We start from the raw sequence: 19,183 nt of genomic DNA on the forward strand, positions 1-19,183 counted from the left end.
GATTTCTTACAGCTTGATCACGTGGTTTTGCGGCGATTCCAGGTAAATTAACACAATCTGCTATAATAATGTCTATGGAGTGCTTACAAATATTGCATGCTGATTTTTGCGAAATAATATAATTGTTAAGTCTAGGTAACGGCGTGATTCTATTAAGGTATTTCGTATTTTTAGTTTCCTAAGGTTATCATTGGTTACTATTATTTATACTTTGTCATTAAATATTCATCATAGGGCACATAATTTACACCTGATCATTACTTGGTGGTTGCAATTATTTATGTCGTTTATGAGATATTTTAAATGAAGCATCTTCCACATCAACATTGTCGTATATGTATCATTCATAAATGAATACGAGGTCAGCAAGGGTACCTGAAGGACCAGACAGGAATTATTTTCTGGGGCCCAATAATTTTATACTGTATTTTTCGGTAACACAGTACAAGAGCCAAGGCAGGAATCCCGACCCTCCGACCTTGGCCAGGCCGACCCTGAATGAAAAAGTAAGAAATTGTTTAAATTTTAAATCAATCATTACTAAAATTAACATAACACATAACTTAATTATTGTTATATGTTAATTTTTGGTATTTTTGAAAGTTTACCAACATGATATGCAAAATTATATAATTAAAAAATCTCTTATGTGTAAAACCGCATAAACAATAATAACAACTAACATTATATACTTAGGTATACTTTACATTGGCTTACTATAAATCATTTTATTAGTTGCACTTAATTTTTATTAAACTGATATTTTGACTATATAACCACAAATTACCTTTCATACGAGCCGCTTATTAGAAGGTTAATAACAAACAACAATGTGGACACTCATTATCTAGTTTAATTTTCTTCTTCTTTATAATTATTATTTTATATTATACTTAATCATGCATGCACTTAAGTTTATCATTGTAAATACTCTTAACACACTTTATGTAAAAAAGGCCTTGCCTATTAAATAAATAAAGTACATAAGATTATAAATGTGGTGCATCTAAATTGCCTATCTATAGTGCCGTGTCTAAAAAAAACTTGTGAGTATAATTTTGGGTGTGGCGAAGTATTTAGGTACTGTATTCAAGTTAAAAACCACAATTGAAATTTTCATTACATTATCGGCATATAAAAGGGAAATAATTACTTAAATGAGTAGTACATAAATTAGTATACTTATATATATATATATATTATATAAATATTAATATATTACACCTAACATTCAATTACATTAATTTTAGTAGTATTTATTGTACTTATGTAAGTAACTGTTGTGTCTTGTTGTCCGAGTTAATCGACCACTAAATATAGTTTTTTTTTCTATTGAAATAGAAGTTAATAACTATATTTAATTGTAATGTTTAATGTTATCTTTTTCTCTGGTGACTAAAACAAGACAGTGTTTTTGCCATGGCTATTCCTTTGACTATTATCAAATTTTGTGAAAATCTTCAGGAAAAATACAAAATGACGAGTAATTGCGTAGGCGGATATAATATATACAAGTATATTTGTATTTGAAATATTTTATATCTTATATTATACATTGATTAAAATAAACCTCCAATTGCATCGCTAGATGGCAGACCGCATACTATAATGGAATATATTTAATACTATCTAAAACATTTAAATTTTAAATACATGATGAAACAAATTAAAAATATTATTTTAAATTAATATTTTATGAATTGTAAATCTGTAAACAGTTGTTAAAAATAATGTAGTATTTTTATGAAGATAAACATTTATAAATTGAAATATTATTGTTCACGCATACACGTACATTATAGTTAATTTATTACTCAAGTTTGAGCATAAAATTCATCGACCGTCAATCGCAGCATATAATATACAATACATGATACAAATAATTTGTATAAATATCAATATGTCTACCTGACACCTGTAGCTACTTCATTTAATATGTTTAGGACTTATGGTACCTTATGTAATGCAATTAATTATTATTGTAATGTTTTTGTTCAAGAAAAATCGTCTATTCTAAATACTAAATAAACAGTTTATTATATTATATATTATATTATCTACTGTACTGATAACTTTGAATTATGTAATGTTTTTGGTAGTCAGTGTCATTTGAATAACACAAGATAAATTATTTGTTTTCTATTTATAATTCATAAAATACTTCAACTTTACTGGTTTTTTTACATCATGTAAAATGTCTACATTAATGTCATAAACTAGAATAAATTTTATTTATTATAATTTTTATAAAAATAATTTAATTTTTTTTTTTTTGTTTTCATAGCAATTGTAATAGAAATAATTTGGTCAGAAAAAAGTGTTATATCCAGCACATAAACATGTATATTATATTAAAAGGAAATATATTCACTTATACAACTCACTGATTATTTCTGACAACGTTAAGTTTGGTTACATGGTTTTATTTACTTATCAGTTATAAGTTATAACATATTATATACATATTTTTTTTTTCAAATAATTATACTGTGATTTTATTATTATACAATTATAACTATCATACTCATTATTTCAAAATCTATTTACATTTTTAATTTTTTTTTTCTTTACGTAATTCATAGTCAGATTAAGATAACAATTTAAAAAAAATATGTATTTTTCTTTTTTTTTTTTTGAATTAAAACAAATATATTTAAATTCATATTCTTAAACAGAATATTTTAATGTTTATTCATCGACATGTAGACTAGTAGTTTATAGGTATGTGATGAAAATAATAAACGCTAATCTAATGTATATTGCATATTTTATTTGGTTATATTTTTATTTTTATTTGTGATTATGATGAAGAACTGTACAATAATCTATTTTTCGATCTGATAACTTTCTAAATTTGCAAAATCGTACATAAAATAAATTATTAATCTGATTTTTAGATGTTCTTTTTCTGTTTGTTATTATAATATTATATATTATATTATTTGTACATGTGTATAAATGTATAATCCAGTCATTTTTTAAGTGTGATGATAGTAGAATGGGCGATGAATGATGACAGTCTTTAGACTCTAATTAAATGTATCTATAAAGTATATATCATTAGATTTAAATAGTATGTATCACCATTTACAAACTATAATACTAATATTGTTATCTATTATATAAAATTCTTCAGGTTAGAAATAAACGTTTGAAAATGTTTTGGTTTATGAACAAGACAATGTATATAAACAATAACGATATACGAGTTGTAGTATCTATCTACCTATAATACGTGCACAGGTACTATGTAAATGTTCCGGCGTTCCTTACAACATCGGCAGAACATCAGACCGTTTTTCGAATGACTCTTGTAGTCTTGCCTATAGTATATACAACTACGTAAAATAATAAATTATGCATTTATGTATATATTGATGACTTTGTGGCATACGGTAGCTGGTATTATACGTAGAATAGGTTGATACTTTAAAATGGTTATTGCCTTTTAACATAAATAAGTTCGTGTTGACGAACTAGTATAGCCAGTAAACAGATGTACAGGACTATTTATTTTGCGTGTATGCGCGCGCGTGTGTGCCCTCGTCAATCGCATTGGGTACGATATAGAAATAGCAATGTTCCATCGCTAAAAAGTATCTATAATAAATTGTATATACATATATATATATATATATATATATATATATGTGTGTGTGTGTGTGTATTGCATATAATATACAATGATATAAATTAATAATTATAATGCACGTTTTAGTATAATATATAGTATACTCAATACTAAAACGTTAGAAACGGCGTACATATGGTATGTATATATACATATACGTGTATGGCATACAACGGTATTTATTATTGCAGTAATAGTACCGTACTTCATTCAATATATAGTGTGATTATTTTATCAGTAAGCACTCGATTTTAATCAAATATTTTCAAGAAATGTCAATAGATATTACTACTTTCAAATATAATTATTTGTTCACTGCATTAATAGAATTACATTATTATATACATAAACAGATTTCAACAGTGTCGTCTCGTATAAACTTTAAAACTTACTTAAATATTTGAATACTGTTTAATAGAAATAAACAATTCAATTTCTACAATAATATTTACACTTCTTAGATTTATGAGTTGGTCATTTTGAAAATACAAGTTTTAATTTAAAATTTAGGTAAACCAGATAAAAAGAAAAAAATTAAAATAATCGTGACTTTCAGACTTGAGGGTAATGATTTTCCGAGATCTGTTTTTATATTAATTTAAATTTAATCATAATATTTTGACGGGACAAATGCGGTGAAACACTGTTTTACTTATATAAATTAAGACGGACCATGACAGTGAATCCTCCATTTTGAGTCGTATTTGGGATGGGATATGGGGAATGGATGGGGGTCTTCACGATACGTTTTAGATCATTAGAGGAATGGTCGACAGCTAATTCAATCGGTGCCAATGGATATACCACGATTGTGGGCATTCACCGAATAGTAGAAAAAGAAGAACGCCAAGAACATGACGAACGCTGACGGAAACGTGAACCGGGCCACCATATCGATCGTCTTGGCCAAATGGACTGGATCAGTTGATTTTGTCAAGATCTTTTCGTTCTGAAAAATCGTAAAAAAAAAATAAATGATTATTTTTACTACTTACGTAAAAATTCCACTTAAATAGAATAATGTAAATACGGTATTAATATGTCACAAGTCGGACGGTTACAACAGGTCAAATGCTGCACGCGATTGAAGAGAATGCGATAAAATACTACTATACGTAAATATAATTATTATTCACTTTACTTATATAACATATTAGTTTTAAATAAGTGAAAAATAATGCGAAACAAAATCTCACAATATAATATTATCAATATATTAGTTATTTCGCTGTCATTATATAAATATTAATTGGTTTTACATTTTTTATTTGGGATTTTGTATTACTCATTATTTGAATCCAATCGTATAACCAGCGCCTGGTTAGGTTAAATTATATATAATATAAACTAATAAGCTAAGTTAACTCCACCGCAGTTATAGTTTAGTTTTTACCACAACTCCAGTAGAGTTAACATAGTTTATAGTGCTTATAATCTACACATCGATCAAGTATACTTATGTGTTATGTCCAAAGTATATTTTGTCTGTCAGTATATCTGCTGTACACAAATTATGGTTGATAGATACAAATAAAAACCGTGATAATAATTCGTTATTTCTATGAACTATATTTGTTAAACTGCTACTTGAAATTAAGCTAGAGCACACAAATATAAACATTTTCTAAATTTGAACTAGCCCTTTTTAAATATTTGTTAAGGTTTGTATATTTTGCAAATCAATTAACACGTGGTGCCACCTTTGCACTGACACTATGCAAAAAATTCAAAAATAAGAAATATAGGAAACATTAATAATGTATAAGTTGCTGTACAGTAAATCTTGAGTGTACCTCGTCATAGAGTAAATCGCTATAGTAAATGTATTTTAATTTAAACTCAATAATAAGTGTTTTTAAACGGAGATTGTCTGTCAGCCTTTATGAATATGTATATTTTATTATATATGTCTAATTCCATTATATACATTTATTTTAATATTAGTAATACAGTATAACATAAAACTATAAATAGACAATGTTTTTGATTAGTCTATATTTTTTTTTAAATGACATTGCAACAGTGAAGTTTGAAGTCAAATGCTTCTAAAATAAAGTCATCCATATTATATATTTTATAATAAATTGTAATAAAAATAACTTTTGCGAGATCTAGTTTTAAATGTTCACGTTAATAGCCTAACCGTTTTTTCATTTTTAATTAATTTTTTTTTATTAATTCTTAACAATATTTTAAAATGTTATAGGTATGTCTATAAATAGTTTAAAATTAGTCTAAATATTTTGAAAATTTCATTGATTATAGGAAATGATAATTTAAGGAACAGTCGAATGTTTCAAGTCTTTATGATTATTAATTTATTTTTTGAATTACAATAAAATAAATAAAACTGTTTTTAAATCTTTATGTTATGCGTAAATATCTAATTTTGTCAAAATTGAAACTTCAAACATTTATAGAAAATTATATATTGAATCATAGTCAAACGCAACAATTTGTTTCAATATAAGTAACTTAATATGAGAAACCTTGTACTTATAATATTTTAATTTTTAAATAAATATAAACACATATACAAAGAAAAATCTAAAAAAAATTGTAAATTTTAAAATTCTTAAATAAAATAGTATTTTATTATTTTAACAACGTGCGGTTATTTTTTTTACGCATTTCATGATAATTTTTTCACGAACAAACATAGTGATGACGATTTATTTTTGTTTTGATACTGTTGTTACACTGTTTGTGATAGTGATTTTTTTATAATGTTTCCCGGTGAGATGGACTCCGCTTTGTATATAGTTGATACATTATTCTATTATAGGCGATTTAGATATGATATATTATTGTTATGAGGTGCTATTGTTTGCTATCAAGCGAGTATAAGTTCTAACGACTATTTTTTTAACGTTTATGATTATAATGATGGTGAAAAGTCGTTAATTATCATTATAACTATTTGATTTTTAAAAGACACCAGTGGTATTTTTATGTCCAGATTTACATTTGAAACCAAGATTAATGAATCTCCCAGAGAGTTGTTTTTAAATTTTTATTATATTTTAGTTATTAAAACATTTAAAACTAGGTATTTTATCTTACTAATGACTTTGGGTCATTTAAAGAATAAATTATCCTGAGAAATAAAACAAAAAACCCACCTAAAGTGTTGTTAGGTTTTAAATAGGGTTGTATTGTTCAACATTCATCGCAAAATTTAAATTTTATTTAGTGAATTAATCATATAAATCTTACGTTAGTAGTAAAAATTGATCTTAATAAACAGTATAAGGTATTTATTTTCTCAATTTTTTTAATGTTTTTCTTTAATCTTATTTTTTTGTAAACTCTCTAATAATAAGAAAAATCTTACTGTTTTTGGGAGAACATCTATGAGAAGCGAATGTGAGCATACATTTTGGGCGCATTCTGGACATTTAACTTCCTTGGAAATCTTCTAAAACAAACAAAAATACAATTATTATAAGTCATTATTTTTCAGTAAATTATGCATTTTTAATTTACAATTTAATGTATTAGTTTTTCAATACATTTTATATATTTTTGGTTTTAAATTAATTTTTTAGTTTCTAATGATTTTTAAGTTTATATAGTCATCAAACCCCTTTGGCTACAATTTCTTATAGTTTTTATTTATATACATACGTTTGTAGATTGTAGAGTTATAATTAAGAATAATAATTATAGTACCCAATACTGTTTAAACAAAACAAAACTTGTGTATAAATAATTTTGTTGAAATATACACGGTGTGTGGTATAGACTGTAATATATTATGCATCACATAATTTGGACATTAACATTTTGAATAAAATATATATTCTGTTCTATATTATAATACACGTACAATTGCTAGCAGGCAGTATATTATTGAACGAATGGATTTATGCGCGGATTTCAACGCCAGCACGGTGTGTATAGGTATGGGTTACATTAAATCTGAATGTTTCATGATGGTAAGACCGCATACAGTTGGTCATATAGCAAGGTAGCCTATATAGGTTTAGGTACCCAATAAAACTGTCGTTTGTTGTGGTTTTATACTGTTTCCATTAAACGCACAATAAAACTGAAACTGTTTAAATACCTTTTTATAATGTAAAATAAAAGATACAAACTGCGCCGATAGACGTTTATTGAAATTTCATTTTACAGTGTTGGTGGTCTCAACTACGTTATTGTAACCAATACATTTACAATAATAATAATGTTTTAACTGTGCCTTGCATAAAATATCGATAGACGATGACCGCGGTGTAACCGTCCCAATCGTATATTCCACCTAAGTTTTTTTTATTATTAGCTTCCAATGTTTAAATGAATACAACTCGAAAATTAATATATATCATATAAAAGATACTATTACAGTTCGTAATTAATATATATATTATAATAAATATACAGATATGATAAAAGTTATTGGAATTATATTTGTATTTTTATCTTGTATGCGTTAACTGTTGAGACACAAACAAACCTCTATACAATAATATTATGAATTATATTATTGAAAAAAATAAAAACATAAAAAAGTAATACAGTTCTCTCCTCTGAAATGTGTACCTACAGAATTCGACCTACAACCAAAAGCCTTCGATTAAACTGTAATTGTTGACAAATACAATTAAAGCAACGTCATGTCAATTTTGGTAGCTCATAGATAAAATAACAAATGAACAAAATTATAAAAAAATACAATAAAATTATATATAAGCATTAAATTTTATACCAATAAATACAAAGAATCAATAAATCATTCCTTTGACAAGTGCTACGATAATCAATCTCACTACACGATTGACGTCCGTAAATAACGATTTTTCTTATTAGATAAATTATTGATGTTACTGAAGTATAGTGTATACGACGATATCCGATTATGTCGTATGCTGTTATTTACGTCATACATTATATGCAGGTGAAATTATAGTATATAAGTTAGCGAATCTACAATTTCGTACTATCGAGTACCTATACCTGATTAGCTATAATTTGGTATGCAATTTGTGTAATTTGACTACAGTCTATGTTTCCAGAAAAAAACTAAAATTTTGTGAAGATTAATTGCAAAATAGTATCAGTAAATATGTAATAATTACCAGCTCCACTCACATGATTCATACTATTAATTTATTATAATTATATTATTATTAATTTTACAAGAAATTCGCGTCAATCTATACGAGTCACTCGTGTGCATGATGTGTAAAATAGTATGCATCTGCATTGACTTGAATAATTTTGTTAAAATCTATGTTTTTAGCATTCAAACATTTTGGTCGAGAATTTTATTTAAAAGTTTCGAAAAATAAACTTTTATATTAAGTCGTAAAATAAATATAACTTTGTCTATACATCGAAAGCAACTGTAATAAGCAATGCATTAAATATTGTCATATTGATCCGATCTTTTTGTCCTTCATCCGATTGTTGATAATTATTATTTATTATTCATCATGTTTATCCACGTGAATAGTCGTCGTGTGCTCGTACGTATTCCATATAATATTATATTAAACTAACGTATAATTCAGCATTCTGCGCTTCTGTCATTAATATTAAATAAGCAGTAATATAATAGAAGAAAATATAATTCTCGGACCGTCTCCATCGTATTCAAAGTTTGGTGACCCTTCCTCTACGACTTATTACAAACTTCCGAATTGATATATCATTTTCATATTGAATTAAATTAAATTAAACGTCTGCCACGCACAAACACGGTTATTTATGCGCCCGCACGCGCAATACTGTATTATATATAGAGCTGTAATTCGGAAGGTACCTACGTATTTTCGTCTGAAAGGGACTGAATCTGGAACGGGTTAATCGAGTCAACGAGTTTCTGTGACAGTCACACACACAGCACATCAGACGTCTGTGTGTAGTGTGTATCTATATACACCATATTTAATAATAGTTAATCCCTGTACGTTCCAGCTAGAGAAATTGAGCGGAAAATAATCGGTTTACTAAAATCGTCGGAATGTTCCGAAAATACAATTACCACTACCACATACACATATTATTGTTTGTCGGCGAATCCGGAAAATAGACTAATGTTTAATGCATTCCGGTCCACGTGTTTACGATGACGAAGGAATATTCTATACATAGGTACGGTACCTATTACGGTAACCTATTCGTAAAACGATGAATATTATATGACTGCATATACATATAATACAAGTGAAAAATATTGTATGGATTTTCTCGGGATGTTCAAAATTAGACGGTTTCATCGCGTCATTTATGTGTACAATACTAATAGGCACACGTGGCGATCCTATAGAATATTCACACTCAATACGATTGGATGGTATTTGTATTGAAAGCTTATTATTCTAAACGTTTTTGACGAATGAACATAAACCAATAAAGTGTATTATTTAATAAATAATTTAAAGTTTAGACAAGTGCGTGCAGTGGTGTGATTGTCGGCACTCGTCAAGGGATGATCATTATAAAAAAATATTGTCAGTTTTTGCCGTATAAAACATAAATAATCGTAATAAGTTCAAATTAATTATAAAAAATACTAAAATATTTTTCACGTGTATTATAAACTTAAAATCTAACATTATAATACGTTAATACGCACCTATGTATACTTTATAGCACATTTATCAATATATTAATATATTAACGAAGACAGTTTAATGAAACATTGTTTATTAAAGGACATATTTTTAAATGAATATTACTACAATAAACACGTTTTAATCATAAGTCTCAAGTCATAAACTCATAAACTCATAACAATTAAATTACCAATTAATCACACCGGTTTTTAAATTGAAATATGAATGTTATAATTTTCTGGGTGTTTTTTATATTATGTTGTATAGTTATGTCGAGTTTGCGTACAATTTCCGTACTTGTAATAATACCGTTCTATCTCACCACTGGGGACGGTGCGATCGTTATGTTCCGTTATACCGTACACTCGACTATAAACCTACCTAGGTACTTGATGATAACAACCATATCACCATCATCAATACAACTGTGTAGACAGCTTAACTACGCCATCGTCTGCTGTTGTAAATTCCACGAGTAAAATGGAATCGTCTTGCAATTCGTTATTATAATAATATTGTAGGTATGCGCCATATTTTAGTTTAAACTGAGCCGTTAAGCGTCACGCGTTATCACGGCCACGAACTTATTTTAATCGTGTTAATTTTTTTATTGACGAGATCTAGCTACATCGACAGTGCGTTGTCGGAAAATTTTACGCGAGATATAACATTAATGTATCGCGATTAGGGACAGCATTAGCTCTTATAACACATATATTATATTATTCTTATCGTCACCATTAATGTCATGTGAAACTCATAGTTTCATTGCTGTTTATTTATTTCATTTTATCGTCATCCCCTTAAATAAAAACCCAACCTAACCGTTACGAAACAATTGCTTTAGTATTATATGATATATTTGTTTTCCTGATAAGCGGCGTCCTTCACGCGTATAAAACGAAAAGAACAATAATTTACACCTACCAGTAGCGAATCTGATTCGTCTCATAGAAGGAAGGGGAATATTATCTTTTTGGTCCAAAGATTTAAATTTTTACTATTTACCCACTTTGGCCAATGCGGAGAAAAAACATGTTACATGTATTTAATAGTAAAATTCGTAGTTAAAAATGTAAAATACATTGTCATATTAAACAATTAAAAACAAATTTATATGTTTTTCTAAAATACAAAATCTAAATTTATTTTTTTCGCCGATTAATTATATTGTCAAATTATATATTATGATACTCTGTGAGCATTAAGTAGCGTCAGTACTACTTATTTAAAAACTATATTATCAACATCATGGACAGACGTAAATCAATCAATCGATTTTCCAGAAAATAACAAATATAAATACTTTGTAAAATTAAATGGGTATTTTATTTTATTTATTTAAGTATCTATTTAACTGCAATTATTTATAAAGTAATGTAAGTTTACATTTAATACGCTCAGCATTTCCACATCCATAAATTATTATTTATAAATTTGGCGACATTTGTTTACAATCGTATCGTTTTGGGGTCCATTGTTATCCTATATAACTGTCCACAATTGTGTTCTTATAAGGGTCGCCTCGATAATGACCATCTGCAAACGTGTATCGTCGAAAAATTCCATAGAAAATAAACTCTTGGAAATAAAAGCTCATGCAAATTACGTGGAATTTTAATATCATTTTATATTTTATAAAATATGAAAGATTCAAGTATGCTTAAGCACATAAGTACTAATATAAATAATAAAATAATTGACCACCTTCATTTGAAGATATAATCTTCATTCGTATATTTGATTGATTATTATAAAATAAAAAAATAAAGTTTAACAAGTTGATAGAAGTAATATTTAACAAAGTTAAAAATGTATCTAAATGTTGTTCGTTGTATAAATTAAAAATTTTAGTCACATTTAATACAACAAAACCTAATTATTAGACTATTTGTTTATTGTCTTCACATGACAATATATCAACTAAATCAATAATTAAAATTATATAAGTTGATTTCCTGAAAGTTGATTTTTTCCCGTGTTTTTTTTTTAGGTTTTTTTTCTGGTGCTTTAACCGTGTTTAGACTACACGCACTATAAACTAATCAATAAATATTAAATTATATTGAAGTTTAACAGTTATACTCATACCTATTGTGTGTTTATGTAAGAAATTAAATGTACTGCGAGTTGCGACTGTCAGCCGTCGGCACGTTCGTGTAGTTTAGGATGAAAAAAAGACGGAATATTAGCAATTAATAAAAATCAATACGAATTACGTTTAACCTCTGCGCTTACATAAACCATAGTGTGTTTTTAATAACTGTTAAGTCAATATAGTTTCTGTTATTATTATTATTATTATTATTACATCATCATCATCATCGTCATCATTCGTAGATACATTTATTTTTATTTTTAGCACTCAGCAGGGTGTGTCCGTTCACAAGCCATTTCTGATATTATTTAAAACAAATTAAAATTCCACGAGTAAAATTCGCAAAGGGCGGTCTGTAATTAAAAATATTATCGTTCAACTGCATCGATTATCCGTACATCGAATAACTAATTATTACTTTCAGTTGCGTCATTTCGTTTGGTATTTTTTTTTCAATAGATTACAATAATTAGTACCCTATGCAATATTATAGTCCAACCCCAGTACAATAAAAACAATGATTCGCATAAAACAATTTTTAAAAAATTAAATTACCAATACTTACCTATAGTAAGCTACAGTAGACTATACTACTGATTCAAAATATTGTTTTGTATTTTAAATTGTTTTTTTCTAATACAGTAATACTTAAAAGCGAAAAGTTTGTATTTTAGTTATCATTGTCTTATAATATTATTACCAGCGATGAAAATAGTTTATTTTTACCCAAACGTTAATTATAATCAACACGTTTAATTGTGCCTCGTGTCATTTCATTCATATTATAGTATATTGTAGTTACGCACCCACCCACAACACTGCATTGACACTTTATAATTTTGACTTGTTCCTTTGGTTTTACCTATTTTGAAAGCTAATTCAGAAAAGTTCATGACATGGTATATATACTTGGATAATGTCATAATATTTATTTTATTTTTTCAAATTATTAAAGAATAAATTAAATTAAAATAATATATGACCATTAAAAATTTCTTAGAATTTAACAAAATTGTCGAATACAATATTCAATATTCACGCATTGCATTTAATTTTGTGTAAAAATGAATTAGGATCAACCGATGATTAAAGTTTAATAATAAGGAGTAATAAGTATAACGATTTTATTCACAATTCATAGTGTATAAATGTATAATTGCATGTCTCAATATCTTTATATTAGCGTGAATGCAAGTATGCTTTTTGTATATAAATAAATTACATACAAGTTTGTAAAATTGAATTCTCCGATTTGTAATTTCCACGGCAAAAAAAAAATTATAGTAATAATAACTTAAAATAAAATGATTACAGTTGTGAGTACTGAGTATTGTAATATAAGAATTATTTAAAAAAAAAAACATTTTCTGGGGGGGTAGACCAATTAGAGGGGTTGGTGATCAGAGCAAACAGGGGCAAATCCCCCTGGAAATTGAATAATAATAATTAATATAAAATATAAAACTAAAAAATATGAACCATGGACAATAATTCAGTTATAATCTTGGAGTAATTTGTATTTCACTAAATTTTTTTTTTATATATATATATAGCAGTTTTATTTATTTTTACATAAATACACACCATTCACATTCTATGAATGTCATTCATTGCAATTTACTTAATTCAATAACATAATTTAAAATTATAGATGTAATCTTTATTAACTCCAATCATTTTTAAGTCATGGACATTATTTTATATTTCAAGACTTATCACAGATCGTGAGAAAACACGCAGAGGCGATTGTCGGAAATTCGATCAAACATCAAAATACTGGTTTGTATAGGCACCAGACCGCCAGGCACGATCCGAGGGATAGAACACAGCAGTTTTGGCTCACTATTGCACTGTTGTAGTCATATTATTATCGCATGTTTTTTCGACAACGATTTACACGGCAAGTCGGAGCGGCGTTTTCGAGTACATGATCAAATACCCCGTACATGCGCGTATATTATGTACAAGTCAGTCGCGGCTCCGCGCAGGTACAACGTTATCGCAAAGTCCACTAGCACGCTATGCGCAAATAATTGTATGCCTTTTTTTTTAACCAGTGCGTGCATGGTCCGCTACTGAATTTAAAATCTAGAATTTGATTATCGCGGGTAATATTATGATATTTTGATGCGGATTTTGTGAATGCATTCACGTGTCCGAAAAACATTTGCATACCCTGCCACAGATTGCTTTGAATTTTTCTTTTGTGAAATGAAAAAATTAAATCGTGAATCATAATGTTATACGAACCCAAATTGTATAATACTTATAGTGTTATTAGTTATTATGTGGTAACGGTGAACTGTATATTATTTCATATCAAGTCACTTTTAAAATTTAATAAGTATTCATGTCTTTCCAATACAGCTCTAAGACTATTTTATTTCACTATTATTGGTAAATTAAAAAACTTTATAGCAATTAACTTTATATAAATAAACTCATAATCAATTACATTCACAAAATATTTTAAAATGTGTGATTTATTTGTGAATGTTTTAAAAATATAAATTAATATTATCAGACAAAAATCATGCTGTAGCTATATTATGATTTTCATATTTCGAGTAATTAGGTAAGAATAAAATTTCATATAACATACTAATATAATATATATAATCATTAAAAATATATTCCCTAAATATTTGTTTTTAAATATCTTATGTAATATTTTTGTTCTATGAAATTCTAAAAAGAAATATATTTTTTTGATGCATTTACTAAAAATGGTTTTTCAAAATTCGTACGAAAGAAATGTATCACAGAAAAGTTAAGTGAGGACTATTTAATGTAAAAAATAATTTATAAAAACAATGTGTTTTAAATATTTTATTTAATATTTGACTATGCTAGGGCTTTTTCCATCAATTTATTTTCGGCAACAACTGATGAGCCAAAACCAAAAGTTTAGAGATTCGCAATAATGATAACAAAGAAAAAACAACATGCGTAACAAATTCGAATGTAGGTCATTAAAACATTTTTCAAGAGGTATTGTTCAAAACGATTAATTTTTCATATTTTTTATCATTTAATACAAAACTCATGATTTGTATGCTTTATTATTGTGCATTTATTTAATATTTGTTTTTTATAAACTATGTTGCTATACTTGGATATAAATATAACTATACCTAATAGTATTATTATTTTATATTGTTTAATTATATATGATTTATCTATATTCATAAATAGATATATTATACACGAATTCAATCTATAATTTATAATTATTATTAATTTGATTTGTAATGTATGCACTGTGTACTATAAGTTGAACTTAATTTTTCATGGATACAATTTTTTAAGCTACATTATTGTCGTAGATTCACTAAAAATGATGGTGACTATATTATTATAATAATATATAATATATGGATAATATTATATGCTGTGAATACAAACCATCGTTCACTGCAGTGGTTTAATCTCGAGGCTAAGTATCATAAAATGGCGAATGATTCAAAAAACAAAACACGTTTCATTATTCGAATTTCGTTTCCATGACAACTTTGTATTATCCTTTTTAGGAATTCAAGTTTGTTTGATGGTGATTTTATACATAAAATATTTTGGAAAAATATACAATTTATCCTTTAGTAATTTTTTTCTGCCGTAAGGCATTTTCAAATCTTGTTTACCAAACAGAAATATTATATATTGGGATAAAAAGACTCTTTTCATTTAGATTAACAAACATATTTTAATTTGTTTATACAACTTGCTGCAAGTTTGGATTCAATAATATAATACTTAATTTAACAATTGATAAAAAAAAAATTACAAATACATTATAAAGTTCAAAATGTTCTACTATTACAGACGAATTGTAAACTTAATAAATTGTGAGCACATCATTCAAATTAATTTAAATAACATAAAACATTATAATATTCGATTGAATACAACGAAACTCCTAAAATCTAACAAACAAAAATACTTCCAGGAAAAAACACAAAATAGATTGAAATATCTGTTTGTATTAATCGTTATGACATAATTTCAGTTTATAATTGTAGAATTTTTTCAAAATGGAAATCCTTACAAGTTTGTATTGAATTACACATTATTAGTTTTGTATACTGTGTGGATATTTATAGTTCAATATTGTTCAAAATAACTGTATAGTTTGAGAAAATAATAAATAAGTACATTTTATTATGTTGTTTCAATGCAACTAGTTATAGACTTCAGTATATTTTTTTTCAATCAATTATATATTATATATAGTATATTTCATTATTTTTATGTTAAAATTAAAAGAATTAATAAAGTATATAAGTACTAGTTACTAATTTCATATGTCTATTAAAAAATTGTCTTTGTATTTATTGTTTGAACTTTCTTGGAAATTATTTCTATTTAAAAAAACGTCACACCATATGTGTTGTCGCCGTCTTACTAACAAATAACATATTCAATTTTATGTTAAAAATATTAACATTTTAAAATGCTCATTACTTACTCAAAAAAAAAAAAAAAATTAAAAAGCATACGTAAACTAAATTATGTGTTTAATAACAAGTCAATTTACACTGATATTAAAAATATTTTATTAAAATGGATTCTTTTGAAAATAAAATTGGCTAAGTATTATGTTATGTGTTAATAAAACGAATTTCAACGTATGGATTTATAACGTTCTGTTAATCGAAATTGGGCCAAATTTAACCAAATGCTAATGTATAATGAAATAATTTAAATCTATATTTTATATTCTCGGTATAAAGTATGATTACATAATATGAAATTTTTTACTACATATACCTATGAAAAAAAATAATGCTAGAAAATATGAAATATAATACTAAACCGTTTTATTTATACATACAAATTGGTCGTTTATTCATCCCATGAGTGTTACAACATACTTTTTTCATACATTCAGAAATTATTCACAAGTTAAAATTATAGTTTATAGTAATCGACACAGTTGAATTAGATATTATGTTTTTTTTTTAGAAATTATTTATAATTTGCTCTTTTATCTGTAGTAATGGTTTAGTTTTTACAAAAAATCAATTCTCAAGCATAATTCAGAGCAGATATTTACAGTTAAGGTATAGAAAAACAATATACAGATCTAGGTTTAGTCGCACATCTATTATAGTACTTATATAAAAGAAATATAGCTTATATATATGTATGTGTGTATGTATGTATGTATGTATATATACGAAGGTGCACCAAAAGACGTTCCTTCTTTTTCTTTGTCACGGTAACTATAATTGTAATTTATATTGCTATACATAAATACTGCTGCAGCAGTGTTATTATCCCCTACTGGGAATTCGTCGTCCGCGGTTTTTCTCATCGCGTTCATACCGCATAATATTATTTTCTGGGGTGTTACGGCGTCGCTGCATTTTTCATTTTTCATTTTTCATATGCGATAGAATAGATTTTGTCACCTCAAGGTGTGCTCATAAATCGTACGAAAATTCTCGTGTAAGCCCAGCGATTATTTCATGTCTTTTTCTCACATTACTTTGTTGAAGTGGCTAAATGAAAATTTCACGTCTATTTTTTGACCGAATTGCATGCATAACAAATATCTCAAAATACGCTTCCAGCCATACCATACACTCTTACGTTAGCAAAATGTGATAGTTTGTGTCTATGTTTTCATAGACTCATTCTTTATAAAATATATATGGAGGCAACGGAGGGCGTGAAAATCTACAAAATTCATTCGGATTTATCTGAAATAATATTAAGAGAAAGCTAAGCGGGCTCTAATTGGAAGCACAATCTATCAACTACTGATTATTATCAACAAAATTTGTTCTACGGGTAATAATAATAATAATAATCAATATGCAGCTTGACACTATGCTGTTTGTATGTTAAAGTAATAATAAAGTAATTGGTATTATATTATAATATATTATACCGTAATTTATTTATTGATGTATATATCTACCATACATCGTGGATTTTTGTGATTTTTAATTCTTAAATTAATTTACTTTAATCTTAAAGTTGTGTCACCAAAAATAAATAGTAATATTCATAATATTTTTTCATATAAAATAATTTTTTTTTTGGATACATACTTAACTATCAACAGTACTAACAATTGTTAAAATGAATTACAAATTATTGGCTGAGGAAATATCTATTTAAGAAATTTATAGGGTAAAATCGTTTATCAAATATTGTTTTTTAAGTATCTAAAAAACAATTTTATCACTTAGATATAAATCACATCATTCACACCATTAATTAGTTTTATGAAGTTAAAACAAGAAAAGGTTATTTATTTAGTTAAATAATTATATTTAAAATATTATAATTTATAATATGTAATGACTAACATTTTATAGTGAATATTTAACACAATATACAGAATATATTCATAAAATAAAATAAAACTGCTTATAACCATTTTTTAAAGAAAAACTGATAAGGTTAGTTGTACTTATTTGATAAATTTAACTAGATTTGCAGAACAGAATAAGAATATCGGGTGTTTACTGATATTTGTTACACGTACACTACTTAATAGTTTTTGTCGAATTGGTAAGTACTTGATTTGGTTATTTTTTCATTGATAATTTTTTTTTAGTTGTTTTCCAATAATTTGAACTGTATAATTTTATTATTGTTGATTATTATAAACTAACGATATACCATGCGCACATGATTATTCCTTTGATAATAAATAAAAATTGAGTAGTAGACATTTAATTATCAGTAGTCATTAGTCAATAATAAAAAAAAAAATATTTATTACAAATACTTAATAATTATACTGCCTCAGATTTAACTTATCATTAGGGCCCCAAGTTAACCTTGGCCTCTAGTTGTGCCCCTGATTACATATTTAAGTATTACTTCTTCACAAAACATAGTATACTTCTTCACAAAGCATAGTATACATTAATATTA

At 26.3% G+C, this 19,183-nt stretch overlaps 1 protein-coding gene across 2 annotated transcripts in view; it reads right to left on the reverse strand.

Moving 5' to 3' along the window:
• Positions 1-4,023: 4,023 nt before the first annotated feature.
• The window catches only part of LOC113550111 (glutamate-gated chloride channel-like), a 57,101-nt gene continuing 41,941 nt past the window's right edge, over positions 4,024-19,183 (reverse strand). For both annotated transcript variants that reach the window (XM_026951761.1, XM_026951762.1), the window contains 2 exons: positions 6,966-7,049; positions 4,024-4,580 (listed from right to left, as the gene is read on the reverse strand). In XM_026951761.1, coding sequence (XP_026807562.1) covers positions 4,413-4,580; positions 6,966-7,049 — 252 coding nt within the window. In that variant the 3' untranslated portion in view covers positions 4,024-4,412. The remainder of the gene's footprint in view (positions 4,581-6,965; positions 7,050-19,183) is intronic.

The sequence above is a fragment of the Rhopalosiphum maidis genome, chromosome 1, assembly GCF_003676215.2.
Source record: "Rhopalosiphum maidis isolate BTI-1 chromosome 1, ASM367621v3, whole genome shotgun sequence".
In the NCBI taxonomy this organism is placed as follows: domain Eukaryota; kingdom Metazoa; phylum Arthropoda; class Insecta; order Hemiptera; family Aphididae; genus Rhopalosiphum; species Rhopalosiphum maidis.